The sequence below is a fragment of the Rhodamnia argentea genome, chromosome 10 (genome assembly GCF_020921035.1).
Source record: "Rhodamnia argentea isolate NSW1041297 chromosome 10, ASM2092103v1, whole genome shotgun sequence".
In the NCBI taxonomy this organism is placed as follows: domain Eukaryota; kingdom Viridiplantae; phylum Streptophyta; class Magnoliopsida; order Myrtales; family Myrtaceae; genus Rhodamnia; species Rhodamnia argentea.
This window is the reverse complement of record NC_063159.1, coordinates 10,672,552-10,694,668: the sequence shown is the minus strand read 5'-3', so window position 1 is coordinate 10,694,668 and position 22,117 is coordinate 10,672,552. Positions and strand designations below refer to the sequence as shown.

General features: G+C 40.7%; 2 protein-coding genes and 1 long non-coding RNA gene across 6 annotated transcripts; 1 reads left to right on the top strand and 2 right to left on the bottom strand.

The window, feature by feature from the left end:
• Nucleotides 1–5,594: 5,594 nt before the first annotated feature.
• LOC115742659 (NAC domain-containing protein 7-like) lies at nucleotides 5,595–9,641 on the top strand. Of its 2 annotated transcripts, none has more exons than XM_030677081.2 (4): nucleotides 5,595–5,923; nucleotides 7,527–7,725; nucleotides 7,820–8,091; nucleotides 8,629–9,641. In XM_030677081.2, exons 2-4 carry the CDS (start codon nucleotides 7,566–7,568, stop codon nucleotides 9,241–9,243), a joined length of 1,047 nt encoding a protein of 348 aa, XP_030532941.1. In that variant the 5' UTR covers nucleotides 5,595–5,923; nucleotides 7,527–7,565; the 3' UTR covers nucleotides 9,244–9,641. The 2 variants fall into 2 exon arrangements, with proteins under 2 accessions (XP_030532941.1, XP_030532942.1); XM_030677082.2 differs by having other exon boundaries at nucleotides 7,490–7,725.
• LOC125312666 lies at nucleotides 8,847–11,026 on the bottom strand. 2 transcript variants are annotated; one of them, XR_007196743.1, is made up of 4 exons: nucleotides 10,376–11,026; nucleotides 9,198–9,409; nucleotides 8,981–9,079; nucleotides 8,847–8,913 (listed from the first exon to the last, which is right to left on the bottom strand). It is a non-coding gene; the product is annotated as an uncharacterized LOC125312666 (long non-coding RNA). The 2 variants fall into 2 exon arrangements; XR_007196742.1 differs by having other exon boundaries at nucleotides 8,847–9,079.
• A 2,463-nt stretch (nucleotides 11,027–13,489) lies between these two features.
• On the bottom strand, nucleotides 13,490–18,603 carry LOC115742654 (beta-fructofuranosidase, soluble isoenzyme I-like). Of its 2 annotated transcripts, XM_030677073.1 has the most exons (9): nucleotides 18,236–18,603; nucleotides 18,046–18,145; nucleotides 17,601–17,609; nucleotides 15,493–15,737; nucleotides 14,745–15,356; nucleotides 14,464–14,625; nucleotides 14,133–14,362; nucleotides 13,938–14,025; nucleotides 13,490–13,858 (listed from the first exon to the last, which is right to left on the bottom strand). In XM_030677073.1, the coding sequence occupies exons 1-9, from the start codon at nucleotides 18,443–18,445 to the stop codon at nucleotides 13,658–13,660; spliced, it is 1,857 nt and encodes a 618-aa protein (XP_030532933.1). In that variant the 5' UTR covers nucleotides 18,446–18,603; the 3' UTR covers nucleotides 13,490–13,657. The 2 variants fall into 2 exon arrangements, with proteins under 2 accessions (XP_030532933.1, XP_030532932.1); XM_030677072.1 differs by having other exon boundaries at nucleotides 18,046–18,603.
• Nucleotides 18,604–22,117: the final 3,514 nt, after the last annotated feature.

Here is a 22,117-nt window from a genome sequence, read left to right as displayed (position 1 = left end):
TAACTAAGATTTGGGATAAAGAATTTAGGATTTGAACAAACACGATATCGTTTTATTTTTATGTTTCATGCTTTAGTTGATGTCAACGTCATGTATGAGAAAGCTAATAACAATTAAAAAAAGTTATGTTGCCTCGTTCCGTTAGTTAATTTAGATGAAGTTAACAGAAAAACTTGATTAACAAATTTGACGAGTTCTAAGATCTGATTAATCATTTTGAAAATTTTAGGAATGAATTGTACTTTCGTGATAAATTTAAAGATTTCTGGTGTACTTTTACTGTTTCTCTCGTACTCGGATCATTTGGCCATCCGTTTTGGAATTTGTATGTAAGAGTTACGTACTTGACTGTCAGCATTCTGCATAAATTCACGTGAGTGGTGCATTAATGAACACTGTTTCTTGATTGAAAGTTGTCTCAAGAAGTTCCATCTTGTCTATTCATAACCTAAATCATGTGTACCTTCTTAACAATAACACGCACTAAGTTAAGAGTCTCATTTAGTTTGCTAACCAGTTTTAAGGAATACGAAAAGAAAATTACTAATTTATGTTAGAGAAATTACATATTGGACCACATCTTTATCGACATTTCGAATTTTCAAAATAGTTGATGGTAAAAATCACCAAAAAAAAAACATATAAAATATTTCAACCTAAAACGAAAAAAAAATCGTGAATGGATAGCTAAAGGGCATTTGTAATCTCCTTTACGAGAAATTGCATTATGCATATTTACATTATTGGAGTGGGATAACAACGAACCGAGTCAATCGCAACGGCCTTTATGATGTGTTTCGACTAATTGCACATTTGAATTTCGGAAAAATCTTACATTCGATTAAAACAAAAAAAAAGGAAAAAGAAAAGATTGAAAGTCTTATATTTGATCGGCTTATTTCGTCGGACATCATCATCAAGTGGAACGGATTGTACAAGACACATCTTCTAAACTTCTAATTGGCTTTGCTGATAGAATTAGACGTCAAAATGACCAACAAATTTTTTATTCTAAGCGCACGTGTTGAATTTTGCGTCGCACGAGAGAAGAGAACCCCCGTTCTCGGGACCTAACGAGTGGGGACAACCTTGTAGGACACACAAAAGTCACCAGCTCGGACAAAGCCCCCACCCCACAAGTTGGGGAGCTTAATAATAGTAGGCTAACCCACGCCGGACCACAAGCCGCCACGTTCAGAGACCCAGCAGCAGGCCCATCATATACTTCTCTTCCACTGGGACCCACACTCCACCCGCCACAGCCACTCTCCCCATCTCCCGTTGGCACCTCATCGGCTCGGCTCGGGTCGGCTGGGGGCTCGGCTCATCCCCTGAGCATCAGCCAGCTCGTTACATACGGTTGGAGATCCGTCACTTTCCCTTTGTTATCGTCCGGTTACGGTTGGCAGACGGATTTTTCACCGACCAAGCCAATCCAATCCAATCGGCTTGCCCTCGCCCGCTTGCCTCCGAAACTTTTTGTGCATCCATTCAATCTCCGAAAAGAAGATGATTCGCTTTCGTTTGGTTTCTTCTGTTATACTTTTCCTAATGAGTTTTCACTTAGGCTCTATTTATTTCTTAAAAAATAAATGATTTTAACAAATATTTTTCTAAAAATAATTGTTTATATCTTTTATAAAAAACGAATGAATAAATTATTTCCATTGCTCAGGAGAATATGTAGACATTGTCGGCTATGAGCAACGAAAATATTTTTCATTGACTAACTATTCTAACCGGTACAATGGATTATCTTTTAAAAAACATTTTCCAAATAATTCATTTTCCGTGAAAAAAATGGAGCTTTGTTTTGCAAAAAAGGAATGATTAAAAAAGTATTATTCCAAGAACAGCCGCTTGTATCACATACAAAAATATATACACAAAAAATATTTTCATCATTATTTTCAGAAAAAATGTTTTTTAAATCATTCATTTTTCGCGAGAGGAAAAAAAAGAACAACAACACAAGCATGTTTTAGTGATGCAAGAATATCACACCACGTGATATTTGAAACGGACTCATTCAATTTAACATCTTCCATCCTTTCTAATACTGTTTGACTTCGGTATTAGAAATGGTTTTGATCAATGGATCCACATTTGTTAGGCAGTAACATTTGCGAAATCAGTCGGATGTTTCATATAAAGTTTACATTCGATTAGTAAATTGTGAAGAATAAAACCGTTAGAAAGTCGAATCAATAATCTTAAATTGATAGGTGAAAGGGATTACGTCAATATCAAGATAAAAAATAAAAAATAAAAATTCGCATTGTCGGGTGATGTGGGATATCTTCTACATCCTCTCTTACGTGTTAGCCGGAGTAGAAGTTGCCCGTGAAATTTGACTAATAGGCGTGGAAGCACACGCAAAAATGATAGGAACCGACTACGATACCATGTTGCAAAGTGCATCCTCTCTCTTCCATTACAATTCTTGTGTGGCTACAGAGCAAGAGATTTGAAGTTCAAATCTTTCTAAATTCCTATAAAATTACGGTTTCATCTAATAGCTTAAGTTTCTAGAACAGTTAGCGGTAATCCCGCAAAACCTCTCAAAAGCTATGAGACTAATCTATATTGGGTATGGCTAAGATCCTTTTCAGCTTCTCTTGATTAACTCTATGATTTTATTAACTGAAAACCTCATAGGAAGGAGAGGAAGACCTAAAAAGTTACTCCAATGGATCAAATCAATCAGTCCGGCACCTTTATATTTTTTTGTCAAAGATAAATCTTGCAGGTTTTCGATCATAACTTAAGTAAGATATATCAAATGGGCTATGAGGTTGCCTAGCAAACTGAAAATCAAATCCAAGACATTAAGTTTCTCGAAGTGTAAAACCCTAGGTTGTTCATACCATCCACAAGTTTCCATGGTGTACACCCACCAAAACCAGAAAGGAACGGGATGAAAGCAAAGCCGTGAGCAGCAGTTGGAAACGGGGCTTGAGTCCCGTTACGGTCGACTCAGCCAGTGAGGACGGGGGGAAACTCCATGATCATCATGACTTGGGGGAGTGGAAGGGAAGCGTATAGATCACGAGCAAATTCGGGTACTCCCGCAAAATCATTGCTCTCTAGAGGCAATTATGTACACGTAGTACAAGGGGTTCCATAGCCCCTTTACTTCTCAATCGGGTTCATCATGTATGTAGACATCCTCTAGCAACTAAAAGAACCGATCAACCAAACCCGACATCCCTTTACAACCATTTGCTCTTTCCTTAGCCTACCCCTGTTTTTCGACAAGAATTTTAGTGGTTTCAATGCATTGTTAGTTTAACAATTCACATTGCTCTAGCACCTTCAGCATCTATGAACAAATTCAGTTGTAACATGACCATCCTAGAAATAGCTAGGAGCTTAGTATAAATACGCACATATATCAACAAATGGGCAATATCGCTGTAAAGTTTGTATGAACTTTGGGAGATGGAGCTCTTTTTCAAAATTAACTTTGCTTTATCTCCTAATTATTGACCGTGACAAGGGTGTGAAGTAAGAAAGTATCGTTAATAATAATAATAAAAGAGAATTACAAGAAGATAGAACTTTCCCAAATTAACCTCGATCATGACTGTAATAATGCGACTGAACAACCTGCTTATAGGCTCATATGACATGGAAGTGAGTTGAAAAATCCATGTTGAAGAACCGGCCAATTGTAACATTCTATGTGTCGACGCAGGACCAATATTTCATGAAACCTTCATGATACCAGGGTTTACTCAAGCACCATCATCATCCCCATCTTGTTACAGTTGAAAGCTTCATAGAAAGAGGGTGGAAATGGTAGGGACTAGGAATCGAGTTCGGGCTAACATGGGGCCAACATGGCTGTATTTATGTGTATGTGTGTGTGAGAATGTGTGTGTGAGAGAGAACCACATGTGTCTATAGATACACTTTTTGGATGTTGGATCGGCGAGAGTTAAAAGACTCGCGGACAGCAGAGAAGGTTTCTCAATCCCGTTTGGTGTCTTAATAAATCTCAATTGTTGTTTCTAAATTCATAAATTTCACTAGTATCATCGATTGCATTGAGTGATAATTTGGATTGATGTGATACCCAACGGAAACACCGATGGAAGTAGCAGATCTCATCTCAATGCAAGCATCACAAAATACTTGTTTTTGCATGAACTACAACTGCAATGCATATTTACACGTTTTAATCAAAATAATATATATATATATATATATATATATATATATATATAGACACAGACGCACTCCATTTAGAAATTAAGAGATACGGAAAATTTAAGCGACTAAAGTCTTCTTCCCTCCCTGTGTCGGAGCTCCATTAGTTCCTATTCCCAGACATTTTCCATCTTTTTTAGCATCCCTAATTCTTAAGTTCTTTCTTAAAATTAGCACATTAAATCAGTAAAGTATATGTTTAGCAGTAAAAAAAATAATCATACAACTGACGTAGTATTTCAAACAATTGAAAAATAATTTGGTACTTTAGGGTTGGCGGTGGCACTTTTCCATTTTTATATTTCATTTACTAGTTTGGAATTGAGAGCCAAAAGCACATTAGTACAAAATCAAAGAAAATGTTGCACTTTACCCCCTAAAACCCATGTGCGCAGCATATGCCGACCAAAAAAAAAAAAAATTAACAGTGTTAACAAGTGTAAGAAAATGCAACTCTTTAAAGTTCAAGATTTAAGGTACACCAACCTTTAGATTGAGGGAGGGTAACATGAATTTCTCAAAAACAAAAAAAACCTTGCATTTTTTTTTTGTAAAAAGAAAAATCTCGTCTCTTCACAATTCACTCCAGCCTATACCTCTCCCCCCCTCTCTCTCTATGTCTTCGCTAGATTGTCAACTATGTTGTATTTCCAAGTACTCTTTTTGTGCCTTCAAATGGAACACAGGGATCTTTTAAGATCTTCAATTGAAATGTACTACTGCTCTTTGCTGATATTCCAAAATTTTATTTCATGTGTTATCTAAACCTAGTTAAATTGAAATTTCACGGATAATTTGATCGGACTACTAGCTAGCGCTTAAACAAATAGATTTGTACTTTGTCATAATTGGTCGTGTCTCCTATGTTATGTTAAAAAAAAATATACCAAATTGTATGTTTCCACCTCATTGCTGCAAGATTTCAAGATTGCTTATTGGGGTGTAATGTTTGTTCCTGTCACTTCACCCTTTGCCCCTCTCTCTCTCTCTCTCTCTCTCTCTCTCTCTCTCTCTCTCTCTCGGACACATCGGAGAAATTAAGATGAAGAACGACATTCTCATTAATGAAGCTTGGAGGGTCTCGATCAGTTGCGGGTGGAGGTGGCACAACAGGACCCCTCTCTCCATCTCTCCTCTCAGCCAATCTTGCGCCACCTTTTCTTCCCTCCTCAAGCTTTTCCACCAATTCTGCTTTCCACGACAGTGAAAGATAATGAGAGCTCATTATTATAATCAATAATAATAATAATAGTGTAATAAAAACAAGGGAGACCCTAATAAAGATTTCATCATAAAACGAATTCCAGCTTTTATCATTAGGGTTTCGCGTCTTATTTAACCCTGCTCCCTCTCCATTCTTCCATTCCTGAACACAACGCACCTTTTTTTTCCCCTCTTTTGCTTTGCCTTCGCAGACAGCCTCCCTTCACTTCTTCCTCGGGATCCGATCCGACAACCCGACAACCTGTGCAAGTTCAAAGAGCAACAACAAAAGACTGTTGGGGTTTCAATTCCCGAGGGATCGAAGTGCGTGCTGTCTTGATAACATTACTCTCTTGCGTCTCGTCCTTTCTTTGCCCAATAAGAAGGAGCCTTGTCAGAATTGAAGTGTTCGAGTGGAAGTAATATTGCTGTAGTTCCATTCTCGAAGCAAAAAGGGGTTTCCTTGCCAGTTTCGGGAAGATCCAACTCTGTGTTCTTCAAGAACTAGGTACCTCTCTCTCTCTCTCTCTCTCTGTAAGGTCTCTTAGGGAGATTGGAAATCATCCTTCACATGTAAACTGTTGGGATTTTAGACTCGCGGTTGCTTCAAGAATTTTTATGCAGTGAGCTGAAAGTTCTCTTTTAGTAGATCTATTGGAAAGTTAATGGCGTCATCCGCTTAACAAAACAAGCCTCCATTAACTACTCCATTAATAACATCATTAATTGTTCTCCTCCTTTCTAGCTAGATCTCTTATTCTCAACCATTCACAGTGACGAAGTCTGTCCATCTTGTTGTTGAATGACAGCTTTCTCGTGGATAACCATATTGTTGTTGCATCTTAACTTCAATTCAATGTGAAGAAAAGAAAATGAACCGCAGTGTTCCATCAACTTTATCCTTGAATGTGATTTTTAGGCAATATACTGCGGTGAATGTTCAGATATATTGATAAGGAGAATATACGGCTAAAGTGTTGCAAAAGAGCCCCATGCGAACCTTGAAAAGCTAATCGACTTTGATCACTCATGCATGCCCCTTTGAGTTTCTGTTCAAGAATCATTTCGTGTCCTGAATATAACAATTTAGAAGCTGCACACATATACAAGTCATATATGAAAGCAGAACTAAATGGAAAGTGTCCCACGACACTTTTTCGCATCTTCCAAGGATGATCTCATCAACATTCTTCTTCTTCTTTTATTTTATTTTTTTTTTCTAGTTGAAATGTCGAGGATTTAAAGGGGCATCTCTTTTATCCTGTAAAGAATTATAAAATAAGATTGAGATAATGATAAACAATTATGATGTGTATAGTAGAAATCATACCAGTGCACTTATGAAGTGCTATCCTACTGTTATACCAGTTTTTCCAAGACATATGCCATAATCTGATAGTTTAAGATCATAATTTTTGAGTGGATTAACGGCAACTAGGACTCAAAGCTCATTTATATATGCTTACTCTTGCATCCTGGACTCAACTATGTGATTTCATCTTAGAATTATATGACAGGTCATACAAATGTCTAATGTAGTTGTTTACCCTCCTAAGTTAAGGGTCAACTCCACGTCAAAGAATTTTATCGTTACTACTGTTACATCATCGTCCATTAACTACCTAGATCGTCTTGAGAGCGGTTGTAATATCAGTTTGTCATGTAGGGAATAAATAATTATCGCATAAGATATCTCAATTGATGGATCAGCCAACTTTAAACGTCATTTATTTGTTTCCTTGAAGTAAGAGGGGGATAATTCGTGCTTTAACGGTGCTTTTGAATTAACATTTGGCCTTTATTTACAGTGTCACTTGCATTTGAGCTAGGATGAACGGACTAGATAAAAACTACATTTTAGTATAGAAATCTTATATGTAAATGAACATTGGTATGAACATTATTCACATGATACCAACCATTAACATTTACAAAGTTTTGTGTGAACTCAAATTTTTAAGCGAGTGCCATTTTTCGATAATATAACTCTTCGAATAAATCTCAAAAGAAGTTTCCTTTAGCCATGTTTCTTACACATAGCTGTTGTTATCCTGTTTTGTTGATCTTGGAGAAGGTTTCTTGGACTGCTCATTGAAAAGTCTAAACACAAGTGCAGGTCGTAAGATACAATTAAAGGGAGAGGATCAAATATGAACACATTTTCACGTGTCCCCCCTGGATTTCGATTCCACCCTACTGATGAAGAACTTGTTGATTACTACCTGAGGAAAAAGATCACTTCAAGGAGGATCGATCTTGATGTCATTAAGGACATCGACCTTTACAAAATTGAGCCATGGGATCTTCAAGGTACTGGTAGTTCCAAGTTCTCACAACTAAATATAACATTCTGCATTAAGCAAAAGTAAATTGTTAACTCATATGCAATGTGACATGTGGGTAGAATTATGCCGTATTGGGACGGAAGATCAAAATGAGTGGTACTTTTTTAGCCATAAGGACAAGAAATATCCGACTGGAACTCGCACAAATAGAGCCACCGCAGCTGGATTCTGGAAAGCAACCGGAAGAGACAAGGCTATTTATTCCAAGCATGACTTAATTGGGATGAGGAAGACCTTAGTCTTTTATAAAGGCCGAGCTCCGAATGGACAGAAATCTGATTGGATTATGCATGAATACCGTTTAGAGACCGATGAGAACGGAACTCCTCAGGCAAGTAACTATCAACCATCTTGTTACGTATTCTTTTACAAATTGTCCGAATTTCCCATGCATATTGCACCATGAGGTCCTTAAGACATCTCAGAAGCGTCATGACTATTCCTTCATTTATCATGGCCTTGGACAAAGTCTGTTGTTTCTATACAATTATGCGGATCATGAGCTTGTAGGGTTAGAATGAAGACTTGCCTTAATTGAAATATCATGTCGTAAGGCATAGTTACCTAGCTAGCTAGCTGGCCTTGATTCATGCAATGTTATTTATCGACGACCTATGTATCGCCGCATTTACCAAATGATAGGGCAATATGGAGAAGATCTTGATTGGCCTTTATTGTTGATTTCATCAAATGCGAAAGACATAACAAAAGCTCTTAGAGTAATCTTTGTACTTTTGTCTTGATGGGTGGAGGTACTAAGCTAGCTTATTCTTGTGTTTTTTTTTTTTTTTTTTGGCTATTTTCAACACTCCTAATTTAATAACTAGATGAAAAAATGACAAGTTAACCTTTCCAATTGCTTGAACAGGAAGAAGGTTGGGTTGTTTGTCGGGTGTTCAAGAAAAGAATGACAACCGTACGTAAGATGAGCGAGCATGGATCTCCATGTTGGTATGACGATCAGTCCTCTTTCATGCCCGAACTCGACTCGCCCAAGCAAATTTCACACCCTAATTTCGCTTACCACCATGTCCCCTATGCTTGCAAGAAAGAGCTGGATTTTCAATATCAAGTTCCTCAAGAACATTTCCTTCAACTGCCACTCCTAGAGATCCCGAAAATGCTCAATTCATCAGTTGCACCATTGGTTGACCTACACATGAACCATGCAATTAGCGCTATGCAGTCATCACCGGCCATCACTGAAGAAGAACACATACAGAAGACAGACAATAGCAGTGCCCAGCTGGCAGATCAATTAACGGATTGGCGAGTTCTCGACAAGTTCGTTGCTTCTCAGCTGAGCCAAGAGGATGCTCCTGAAAAGCACCATTATTCCAATGAAAATCACATCTTCGCACCAGACATCGATATGAACATTGTTTCAAGGAAAATGGACAGGCAAGAAGCTGAAGTAATAATGCCAGAGAACAACACGTCGTCCTTGCCTGCCTCCAACTCTCCAATTGAACTCTGGAAGTGACATGGTAATAATAGACTTTCACTGCTCAGTGGTATATACTGATTGTAGGATATTCATCTTAGACGATGGAGGTTGTTGGCCAACTTCTCGTGTACATTATAAAGCGAGGCCGGCAGTATATAAATTCGACCCTTGAGCTTCTGTCTGACCTTTGTATAATGCTTAACTAAGCGAAAATGGTTAGAGAGGAGATCATTTATATTTCTAGAAACAAGAACAAATTCATATAGGTATTATGATATGTACTGTGTAGGATAATGTTGTTGCATCTTTCTTGTAAATGACAGGCTTTTGTGTAGCATCCAACTGAATTGTGTAAGTTGTCGCAGCCGCATGCGCTGTTTATCCAAGTTCTTGATATGTGGTCATTATCGCTGGTATTAATCCATTCTTCATTATGAGCATTGGTCGTATTTCTACAAAAATCTTGTTAATTCAATCTCTCTCTCTCTCTCTCTCTCTCTCTCTCTCTCTCTGATTGTGGAAACAAGAGGAGATATTGTTTTCTGGGGGGAACTCTCTCTCTCTGAGATTGTGGAAACAAGAGGAGATATTGTTTTCTGGGGGAAAATGCAAATTCCTTCGTGTTCGCCGTTCATAAAGAACTAACGCGGCTGATTACATATCGACAGTTGTTTGGGACCTCTCTTTTTTTTTTCACTGTGATTGGCTTTGTCCCCACCATACCACGTCATTTATAGAACGAATCTATCGGATATTCTTTGGCGGATGGACCGACATGCTGATACACCTAATGGATGTAAGCCACGTAAGTTCCTTGTCTAACTTATATAAAAAAGTTATTGCATATGTGGCATTAGTCTGGAGATAATGAGCTAACTTTGCTGGCAAGTGAGCCAAACTTAAGTATTTCACCCAATTTTCAAGAGTAGAAGGCACTCAAGAGTCAAGTACTACCGCTAAAGATTACATAACGACCCCCTAAAGTTTTCATTTTTCTTTCCTGTTACGTTGACATAAAGCCGAGATGCAGAGGAGGATCCTTGAGTTTTGGAACAGTCTGTGCCGTCATAAACTTTTGTTTTTGATTCCTGAAGGCTGCTTGTTAAATGGGGACAGATAACTTGATGCATGTGGAGAATAATATATATATGAAGTATTACATACCTACCCCAAGATGATCACTCGCTGATCGCTGCACAAGCAATTCGTAGCTGGTATCGATGCTCTTGTTGCCATCTACAGATCGGATCTCCAAAACTAATTGAGTTAGATCAATGTGGTCAAAGAAGATGCGAGGTTACATGATAAAACCACTAATGCTGGTTGAAACTTTCTGACCTATCTCCCTCCCCGAACGTGACATTCAGTCTCGCTCACCCAGGGACAGGGTGGCTTCAAGCCCTCAAGTGATAGGCATTGACAGTGGAAAAAATGACGTAGAGTCTAATACAACTATGCATCATACTAAAATGTGGGGACATGTTTTTAATTTTGTCCAACATAATCTTTCTTTAGTAGAATGAGTTTAGAAAAACTCTCTTACTCTCGGGAGATATAGTTTTTCTCATCACGAGCATGCTCTGTAAGGTTCATCTGAGCTTTGAATAACTTGGCAGGGTTCTATTGCAGACAAACCAAAATCACAATCATGAAAGAACCCATCCAAGCTACTCGCACAAACCTAGAAGAAGAAGCAGAAGAAGAAGAATGGGCTTCTTTCTTGCAGTTGCACATAGGGTAAAAAAAAAACTTGAAAGAAGCCATGCATGCATTGACAGTACCCGAAGCCGTTCATCTCCAGAAAAGTGAGAAGAAGATGATCCGAGATTTAAGCTAGGGCTTGCATGCAGTGAGGTTCGCGTAGGAAGCTGTTTTAGAGAGACACTCTATGCGAACCCGCTTTCTTTTCCTTGTGGTGAAGTTCAGTTTCAAGAGAGAGTCCATTTAAAAGGATGAAAGTTTCGCCGTACAAATATGATCATTGTAACAGGGTCTTCTCTCTCTTTCTCTCTCTCTCGTTCTCTCTCCTTCTCGCTCCTTGAATCTCGGCGTCCGTCTAGAGATCAGATGATTCTTTCGAAGGAATCCAAGGAGAGAATGGAACATGGAGTCAACGCTTTCATTTTACTAATTGACGGGACTCTTGATGAGAAGATGCTGGCAAAACCAATGGAGAGAGAGAGAGAGAGAGAGATGCAAAGTCGAAGGCAGGACATGGACGAAGGAGGGCATTCGATTGGATGTACAGCTTGAGGCAGACTGAATGATTAGGGTTCGGCCTCGGATGTGTTTGTGTTATTGTTTGTGTGCGAGTGAAGATAACATCAAAAGCACCAACACATGCAAGAAACGACGACAAGCCCATGTGCTGCTATCATGTTCTTTTATCCTTATATCTGTCCCTTCATTTTATTTCACCCTTTCGACAACGGTTTGTACTCTAAACATGGGATGGAATTGAACATTTTAGTTACTCTAAACTCCTTGTTCTAGACGTACGAGGAGAAAAGTGCTTATATGCCCCCAATTTCGTACATGGGTGCATCCACTCTCTAAACATGTAGAGTCATTTTAGTCTCTTCACTTCACTTTGACAGGCTAGTCTCTAAAAATGTTTGCTAATTTCTGGATTATGAGAACAACAAACAATCTGTGATACTTCATGTGGGCTCACTTCCCTCTTCCGAGGGAATATCTTACCACACAAATGAAGAGAAAATTGTACAAAAAATCTTAAATCTATTGTACTTTTGTCAATTCATTCCTAAACCTTTTAAATTATGTCAATTAAGTCTTAAAAAGTTTTCATGTTTTTTCAATTGAATCCATCCGGCCAATTTTAACCGAAAATCACCGACGTGGATGCCAATTGACGTGAACAATTTTCAGTAATATTTTATTTTTATTTCTTTTCGTTTCTTTTTTACAACTGTGGACAACGAGGTTGCTGGCCGCGGGATAGGGCCAACAATCCTCGCTGGTCTAGGCGAGAGCGTCGCAGCACTCGTTGGCTACGGGCAAGGGCCTCCACACCCTCGCTTTGATCTATTAATAGGGCGCGGAGGCCCTTGCCCGTGGTTGACCAGGGCCGCGATGCCCTTGCCAAGACCAAGTGAGGCCCCTGGCTGTGGATGGTGATGGTCGATTGGTGACCTCGCCGTCCACAATTGTAAAAAATAAAAAATAATAATAATAATAATAATAATAATAATAATAATAAATATATTAAAATTTTCCCAAGTCAGCAATTTTCGGCCAAAAATGGCCGAATTAACTCCATTGACACAATTAAAAGGTATATGGTTGAATTGACCAAAATGCAATAGATTTAAGACCATTTAGACAATTTTTCCCAAAATTAATGTTATGATCAATGTTGGTTTATATAGGCCAAGTATATGTGATGTCCTCTCTTATCTTGATCGTGGAGTGCGAATGGAGTTTCAATTGTGATTAACATGGTATAAGACACTTCTGTCTCGATAATTTAGCGATTACATACAGTGCTAATATAGCCTCTGTGAGTATTAGTGTGTTGACTGAAGTTAGTGATGGACAGAGAGGAGAGAACTTGTGCATTCTATCAAACCCTAGCATCAACGACATACTTTATTTGCGTGCCCCCTACTTTGGGTCACTCGCTGATCAGTGTCCCCCTCGCATGCCTCTGCTGTTGTGCAGTTTTCTGCATTGATTTCCATTATTGAGAACACCCTATTAACGTTGTAATTATTACACAGAGTTGGAATGCCTTTCTCCAGGAAGGTTCGACTCGTTATTGTCCATGCTTTGTCTTCTATAACATGTAAAGACAAACCGAGGGGGGATAGGTGATTTAACCTTAACTACACCGGCTAATTCTTAGACCTCGCTACGCTGCGTCGTCTGGGGTCTCAAAGGTTGCAGAGGACGTGCTCTTTTTCATCATCTTTTCTCGTTTTTGAAGGTGCTTTGTGACGAACATTTTACAAGGTATTTATCAAACACTACGTGCTTTGTTTGGATGATTTGGATGTTGACTTCCTTTAGAGTTGGAATTGTAGGATAATTTAACTCCGCAAGTCGTTCTATCTAGAGATGGGCTTTAGTTCTATACAAAATCATCCGCCAACACTTGCAACCACAAAATTGACGGCATTCACACATTTCGGCCCAATAATCACCATCCACTTGCTCTAACTTTTGCTATTTCTGAAGGGCTAGAGACCCTAAATCGAACTTAATTAGAGGAAGGACGCCCGTCTTATCTAATGCAAAATGGACGGACGCACCGGGAATTTATTTCTAGCAAAACGAAGAACAAAATAATTAAGTAGACATTGATAGGTAACCCACCAAAAAAGAATAGGCTTCACGGCCTGTAAACTTGGATCGAGATTTCACACGGGCCCGCACGTTCGGCCCATGGAAAAGGCCCAGCAAAAATGATGTTGACTTTGACTGGATCGCCTCACATTTCCTCCAAGGGGAACGGGCGGATGAAGGCAGAGTTCATTTGCCATATCTCGAGCGAGGCCGTCACGTTCACTCCGGTCGCGTTGTTGAACAAGAACAGCTTCGCCGCACCGTAGATCGCTTCCGTCGGGTAAATCCGCGACGTTATGACGGTCCTCCCTCCCTGGGCGAAGCTCTCAATGATCGAATGGTCGACCTGGATCAGCATTTCAGATTTTAAGTTGGAAGATGCGCAAGATCATGATAAGGAAGGATATGCTGATGATTGTACTGACCAGGAGTCTCATAGTAAACTTCTCATCATCCAGTACCGCAACGGGTCCTCCGTAGACTTTCTTGAAAACTTCCAAAGCCTTGGATGACCTGCATAACACGCGGGGCTCAATCTCCAGACGGGAATTAATCAAAATCTCGACTGATGCCAAAAGGTATCCAAGGTTCAATCGAGTATTCAAGACGGAGATAGTAACCTTGTCTCGTCGGCACAGAACAATGTCGTGAGGCTGCCATTGGTGGATTTAGCTATGTGGAAGTAAATGGGGGTGAGCTCGGAGAGCGACTTGTCGGCGAGAACGAGAAGGCCGAACGGGCCCAGAGTCGTCCGGTTTTGAGCAGTAGCGCATTCGATTATGGCCTCCGGCTCTTCTAGCGCCTCCAGTGCATCGCTCCCCTCTATTTCGAACTCCACGCTTATGTCGAGCTGCGGAAGAGTTGAAGATGCAGTCAAAAACAGAGTAATTATTGGGTCCGGCGGAAAATTAACTAACTGCGTGAGGACTAGAAATGCTGTCAAATAGAAACCTGCGTAGCCATGCCGATGTCGAGCAGCACGGCCGATCCGGCCTCAACCAAAATGTCGTCGAACTCGGTGCTGTTCAGTCTCAAGCTCTCCACCTCTTCCACAGGCCATTCAAGGATGTTCGATCCGGTCTTGTTGTCAAATGTTACGACCCTCGGAATTGTCTGTAATGGAACATCGAGATCACATTCGTTTTACGTTATCAAATTTAATTTGAAGTATAATTACTATCAGAAAACACAAGTGAAAAAGTACAGAGCTAGACATATATATAGATTTATACCTGAACAGATGCCCAACCTTTGGCCAAATCATCATAGTCAGTGTCGGTTTCGTTGATCCAACCCCACAAAATCCTCCTCCCTGTGTTCTGGTCAAAGAAGGTCTTGGACGCATAGTACCTCCCATAATCCACCTGCAACCCCATGCCCACGTCGGCCTCCGGGTCATCGGGCGTCCAAGTATCACTAACCGGGTCGTACGTCCCGATCGCGTAGTAATCCTTCTTCAAATCGTCCAAGCTCGCCTTCAGCACGTGCTTCACGCCAGGCCCGACAACCGATGTTTCGAGCCCGTTCGACGAGTTGGTCGAGACAGGGTAAAAGTCCACGCACTCCCACATTCCCGTACCATTAACGGCGTGGAGCAACCCCGGCTGGGCCTCAAACGCGGTGAAATTGCTCGTCTGGTAGATGAGAGCAATGCCCGAGCCATCGACCTTGGACCCGACCAAGATCCGCCAGGTCCCGTCAGGGCCCATCCAGGCAGTGGTCGGGTCGCGGAACTCCTCAGGGTTAATTCCGGCCGGAGGGACAATGACCGGGTTATCCGGGTATTTGACCCATTCAATGAGTAGCGGGTCGGATAGATTGGCAGGGTAGGCTAAGTTTTGGACCTGCACAAGGGCGGGCCCGAGTGGGCAGCATGAGTTTAACAATGTCTGAATGAAAAATGCATGTACAAAATTTCTAAAGCAACATTTAGCAGATATTTTAGCGATCAGGGGCAATGGCCAGTGCCAGGCCATTCACCTGGATAGACTCATCGGTGTCGCCAGTGTACAGAATCACGATACGACCATCGGGGAGTAGGGTGGCCGAGCCAGTCCAAACCCCACCCGCGTCGAACCACCTATCGGGGACCATGGCGAGAGGGAGGTAGAGCCAGTGGATGAGGTCCTTCGATACGGCGTGCCCCCACGTGATGTTGCCCCACACTGCGGAATCCGGGTTGTATTGGTAGAACAGGTGGTACCACCCCATGTAGTACAGCGGTCCTGCATCGGCACAAACCCCGTTTCTTTACTTCTCGGGTCGTTTCGTTCAACACTTAAAAGATTCGAAATGACACAACTCAATCACTACGTCAGACATCTGAGAGAAAAAAAAATTTGAGTGCTAAATATGCAGCATGTTCTTAAACTGTGATCAAGATAGAAGTCTCCAAAAGGTGATGTGAAACGGTGATGGTAAGATCATAGGCATTATTTGAAAAGGGCGACGTCGGATTTCATGTTCAATCCAGTGGATGGTTGCATGTGAAGACAAGGAAAGAAGGGGAGCTGAGTCCAAAAAACGAAAAAGAGAACGAGAAGATTGACAGCTACTTCTGCTAAAAGAGCTTATCTGCTTGGTTGGCCTGCCCACTGCCAACCATCATTCAAACCGATCTTTTCTTTGCCAAGTTTGGAGCTAAACCTAACCACTTGCCACTGGCCAACCTCTTAAAACACTCTTAATATTTGTATGGTCCGAATTGAACGCCATGTGCGCCAGCATAATATACTGTGAGCAGCTGTAGAAGAAAAATGCCAAGCATCTTAAATGCGATTTTCACTTTTCAGATCTAACTTGTCATGCGATGCGTAAGTTATTATTCAGTATCAGATATGACCCATTTATTTAAATGCCTATTTAAAGCCAATACACAAATGTATAGATCGAAAAATCTCAATAAATCTAGCATTGCTCTTGTTAAAAGAGCTCGGTACAAATTATGAACTCGTGCTTTTTTTTTTTTTCCTTTCTTTCTCCAAGACCTAGAATTGCACGACCTAAATCTCCATATACCTATACCACCATGCCAGATGCTTGATGGTGCTTTGAAGATTGCATTGCTTCTATAAATACACAATCACTAATTTTTGGATCCTTTGGATCGGGTGAATTTTAGGTGGAAATCTAGTGAGCTTATAAAAACTCTTTCGGATTGAGCATGAACGTGCGCTTTCTAGCCCTCCAATTCATTCATGTGCTAAAGCAAAGATCCTTGTTGATGATTCTAGACAAGTGTTCCACTCATCTCGGCCATCATAACCCTTGTGGAAATTTTAGAACTTTTAACTAAGTAAGGGTTGTTTCTGGAGTTTTGCCGAATTAGAATAATGATTGTGGTTTAGTGATTTAGGGCAAGTATGTTCCTACGGTCGAAGTGGTCGTCTATAGAAATGAGCTGCATAAAACAACGGGATCTCAACCTACACCTAGCTAGAAAATGAAGGAAAATACCGAAAAATAATTTCTAATGTACACTAAACTAGCTAACAAAAATAAATCTAATGTACACTAACCATTCCCAAGCATATAGTAGAGAGTCATCAATTATTACGGGGACAAGTTAAGGAAACTGCAGAACCCGACCCCACCAACGGTCCTACTTATCGTTCCACTTCAGACTTTGTGATTGGTCCATGACTAATATTCGATGAAAAATTAATAGGACGCTGGACTTTGGTCGTTAGTCATTGGTGGCGATCTTAGCATCATTGTCGATGTCATGCTTCTCAATAATTTCTGGAAGCTTGTAATGAATCGAAATGCCTTTTTGGTTGCATCCGCCCGAGCAAATTTTTTGTATGGAAGATCAGATCGAGAGCCCTAATTTCGCACAACACAGAGGCGGCCCCATTCGCCGTTGACCCACGACTTAGTTACGTGTCAAATCTTACCTTATACCACAATTAGTTTTATAAAGCTAACTCAGATCCATGTGCTTAATTAATCACCGTTTGCTTGCCTTACCAAAAGAAGCTATAACGCTAATCAAATGACTGCAGGATTAAATGCTGATAGCCACGCATGGAAGTAAATCGCTCAATATATGGAAAAAGCAAGAGGAAGGGATTCTTGTGGGGACTTACCATCAGGATCTGCAGCGGAAGCATCCCGAATCCAGCCGAGGAGGAAATGGCAACAAGTGAGAGAAATAATTGCATTGGGTCAGTTTCCATTCTACGAGAATTTACAAGAAAAAGAAAAGTAACCAAATATGAAAAGTTAGACATGAGCCACATAACGACGGAAACTGGTGGAGGTCGTCGCCGTCGTCACCATGACAAATGGGTGGTGCAACATTAGAGATTAAAAAACTGACGAACTAAGAACTAAGATGAAACTCGGCAGGTGAAGCCAAGAGCTCATGCGGTAGATTTAAAATGGGAAAGATACAAAAAGTGACATGCCATTTAGAGAAAGCAGAAGAAGACTAATCAATCAGATGAAGCTGAATCGGATCAAATCAAAGTAAAGCAAAAAGGGCATACGATGCGAAATGTGGAGAATGGTAGAGTGTGTAGTTGCACCTACCATTCATCCAATTCTTTTCAGGTTGAAAATGGAAAGCTGTTCTTTGCCAGGCGAACATTGCGTTTGTCCAGTTGTACGAAAGCCGGTCCCGAACGGAGGGGTACGATTTCGCGGACACCCCTTGGGACACTCCGGTCGGTAGTCGCCCCGCATCCCGCGAAAACGACGTCGTCGCTCTGGAGGTCAAGGGGTCGGAGCGAGGGGGGTGGTCGCTCTCGGTGGGTGTCTCGGGGCTTTGGTTAACGATAAGCATGACCAGCGACGTCAGGAACACGACGGAAGCGGCGGTCGCTGCAAACACCTTGACAGGTCTCCGGGAGCTCGCCGGAGGCCTCGCCGGGGAGGGGTCCTCCGGCAGGAGGGTGTAGGGTGCATTTGTGTGGGAAGGGCTGTTCTGCATTGCTTCCTTCTTGACAAGCTCGGAGGAAAATGCAATGGTCTTAAATAGAGAGAGAGAGAGAGAGAGAGAGAGAGTGGCTGGCTTTCAGGAGCTCATGGGTATGATCTAGCTTTGCGGGGATTGGATCACTGCGGGATGTCAAGATATGGACGGTCGGGCAACGTCGGTCTCTTGTTGTGTCAGTTCTGGTTCTGTCTGATTGTGCCTCTGTGGAGGTCGAAAGACCAAATGTGCATGTGCTAATGTAACAAGGAGGGAACAGGGAAGTTACTTTCTTTTATTTCTTTTTCTTTTTTTTTTTTGGGGTCAGGGTACTTGGGTTTTCTGTACATTTTACCAAAGTTTTCATTTTTTTTTTTATAGTTTTTGTTGGTGAGTCTAGGGTTTATATGGATCTCCTCCCGTTCTTGTGATTGAACTCGAAAATAGTACGGCAAAGAACTCCCCAATGTAGCTTTACTCAGTCCAAATCCAAAAAGATTTCACAGTTCGGAGGAGTGTAAACTTGAATTCCTCTCTTCACAAGCAAACCACGGACTTTCCAGCGTATGACGTGGCGTCTCTTTTTTTTTTATTTCATACCTTCCGGTCAACCCCATTAAAAATAACAATGGCAGATCTTGTGAGTTAGAAGGAATAACATTGCCTTGTTGAATTGGCAAAGCAATTTCGCGCCGCGACATGCATTTTCTTTCCCCGCTAAACCACCCCTCTCGATTTAAAGGATATCGGAACGACGCCTTGAGCGGATCGCAACTGATCGTCCAACATTTCCAACGTGAATTTGTATGTTCTTTGCAAGTCGCGTTTGTCCGTGAGAGGAAATCCACATAATGTATAATGAGAGTTTCCTTGGCTCGATCCAGTCATCGAATCATATTGAAACACGGTTCTAAGAAATGGGTGGCATTTTATATGGAAAACAAAGTATCGAAAAAGTCTTAAATCCTTGCATCGGTTCCAATTCGGTCCTAAACAATTTGCGTTTGTATCGGTTCAATTCATCCGGCCAATTTTGACAGGAAATCTCCGACACGGACGTCGCCCAATAAAGAAATCATCGTTGAATAACGTATTCTAGAACTTAAAAGCGTCTCTCTCTCTCTCTCTCTCTCTCTCTCTCTCTCTCTCCTAGGTTACTTCACTAACCAGCTATATGAAATAAGGTACAAATTGAACCGGAAGAGTAGTTAAGATGAGACCCTGCGTTTGTGCACGACAAGGAAGGGAAGAGAAAAATGCTTGTCATTTGCTGTAACTCTCCCTTCGTCAAACTCGGAGAGAACTTTCAAGGGCGAGGTTGATTAGTACGGCAAGTAATATTTAGCAGCCTTTAAGCAGAAACGTGCGCAGTCTCACTATAGAAGTCTCTACGTAAGCAATAAAAATTGAATAGGCACTGTCCCGTTTAATTAGCATTAATCTTGCTTTCTTGTGTGATTGCGCTAACTCGCCGATAACATGGTATTCTACCAATCACCTAAAGCATAATTACCCAAACAAAGTGAACGACATCAACTAACTCAAGAGCAATAATTTTAGTTGAATATACTAGAGTAGTCTCGGAAGACTTCGTCGCGTCGTTCTACAAGTCAATTTCACGGATCGGATCTTCGTACCAGCTCAATTACATGCTCGCGGTTTGCTCCAATAAAGGGTGCTAATATTCTCGCCCTTCGTTCGGATTATCGAATACCAATCGATCGAATTTCGCTTGTGAATAAAAGGGGAGGATCCCGTGACTAATTTTATTAGTTTGTGTGCGAAACACAGACGAGAATTCGTGAGAGTTGTTGCTAGAGATGGAAGACCGGGACGGGCTTTCGTCTAATTCTGCAGCTTGGATGGATTTGCTTCCTTCTAGCAATTGAAGACCCAACACCACCACGTGACAAACTACGTGTAAGATCAGCAATTACCTCATAAACTATGTTGTTTTGCACTTTTTTGGGACGTTCCGTCCACCGTCAAGAACCCACGAAAGAGCCCTCTCCAAGGGTGTCGCCATGTGAATAACTGTAGGAACGAAGACGTTAAGACGAATCAAATGGGCCCACTTCTACGCGAATCCCGCACGTACAGTACAGGTTTGAGGTGGCCATACGACCATCACATTGTTTCGGATAGCACCATCGAGTCTCAAGCCGATCGACCATTGCTGAATTGTAAGCAACCCATCTCCAACTCCTTGTATCCGAGGAGCATATGTATGCAAGATACTCTCTCACTTGGGATATGTGTATAAAAAGTCCTAAAATTTATCACGAAAATATAATTGAGTCATAAAACTTATAAAAAGTATAATCAAGTCATAAAACTTGTCAAATTGATGCAATCGAGTCCTTCCGTTAACTCCGCCTATTTAGACTAATGAAAAAAAAAATTTAATAATTGCTCTCCTACGTAATGATGATGTGGCTAAAAACTAAAACATAAAAGCTAAAACGATGTCGTTTTGGCCTAAATTCTAATATTACCAAAATCTTAATAAAATTAAACTTAAAATATTAATAAAATATTGTAAAAAACACAACAAAAAAAGACAGAGACAAGAGTGGCAATTTTGGCCGGAAATGGATGAGATGGACGTTCATTGTTTTACGCGGAACTGCGAGACATTTTTTTTTTTTCATATTATCTGAATTTTCATTTACTTATTTCTTTTCTTCTTTTTCCTTTTTTTTTTTTTCTTCTCTTTGCCTTCTTTTCTTTTATTTTCTTTTATTTTCATTGTGATTGGCTAGGGTCACCAAAGCTCGTTGGCCACTAGACTGAGCCGCAAAGCCCTCGGCGGCCGCGAGTGAGGCCATCCGGCCGAGATCCGGGCAAGGTCGAGCAAGGGATACAACCCTTGCTAGCTAATGGTCGGCGAGCTTCAATGACCCGCACCGGCCACAATTAAAAACAAAAAAGAAGGAAAAGAGAAGAGAAGAGAAAAGAATAAATAAAAAGGTTTGAAAAATATTACAATATTAAAAAAAAAGTTGTCAATGTCAGTGAAGGACGTGCCTATAAGTATGGGAAGATGAGCATCCACATAAATAAATATGGGAAGATGAGCATCCACATAAGTGCTTTTCGATCAAAGTTGAACGGATGACTATATTGGCATATCGTCAAGAAATTTAGAACTAAATTGGTTAAATTAAAAAAATTTAAACTGAATTTACATAATTGCAATAGGTTTGAGACTTTATTAGCAATTTTCCCTGTGATCCAAAGCGTATTCCTTTCCTTTCCGTAAACTAAGCTATTATTACGTGCATAATACGAATCTCCACCAGTGTATCAGGAGAGTGCCAAGCTAGACCCAATCTTATCTAAAGGTTGAGATGCATCGGCTACACACACATCTCGATTCAGATGATAAAAACCCGTTCACCTTCCCGAATAAGAATTAAGTTAATTTAAAAACAGAAGATGAACGAACAACAACATCGGATGCTTTGACCGTTGGCATTGGCAGAAGGCAGATAGGCCGCTCAAAACGGAGCCTCGAATTCATTCATGACGAGCATGTGTTCATGTGATCGATCGATGTCATCCTTCAGATTGACACATCGCATTAACTCGTGACATCTTCGATCTTTCCAACCATGAACGATCTAATCGTCATTGGTCGGTCGTCAAGATCTCCACAGTTTGTCGTTGCTTTGGCTTCTAACTTAACCT

Excerpts from the sequence above, each read along its gene's own strand:
- LOC115742659 (XM_030677081.2), top strand. The coding sequence starts at position 7,566 with ATGAACACATTTTCACGTGTCCCCCCTGGATTTCGATTCCACCCTACT. Across the intron at positions 7,726-7,819 it reads TGAGCCATGGGATCTTCAAG|AATTATGCCGTATTGGGACG; the intron begins GTACTGGTAGTT and ends ACATGTGGGTAG. Across the intron at positions 8,092-8,628 it reads ATGAGAACGGAACTCCTCAG|GAAGAAGGTTGGGTTGTTTG; the intron begins GCAAGTAACTAT and ends TTGCTTGAACAG.
- LOC115742654 (XM_030677072.1), bottom strand. The coding sequence starts at position 18,445 with ATGCAGAACAGCCCTTCCCACACAAATGCACCCTACACCCTCCTGCCG. Across the intron at positions 14,026-14,132 it reads TTCTGTGCCGACGAGACAAG|GTCATCCAAGGCTTTGGAAG; the intron begins GTTACTATCTCC and ends CGTGTTATGCAG. Across the intron at positions 13,859-13,937 it reads AGTTTACTATGAGACTCCTG|GTCGACCATTCGATCATTGA; the intron begins GTCAGTACAATC and ends ATGCTGATCCAG.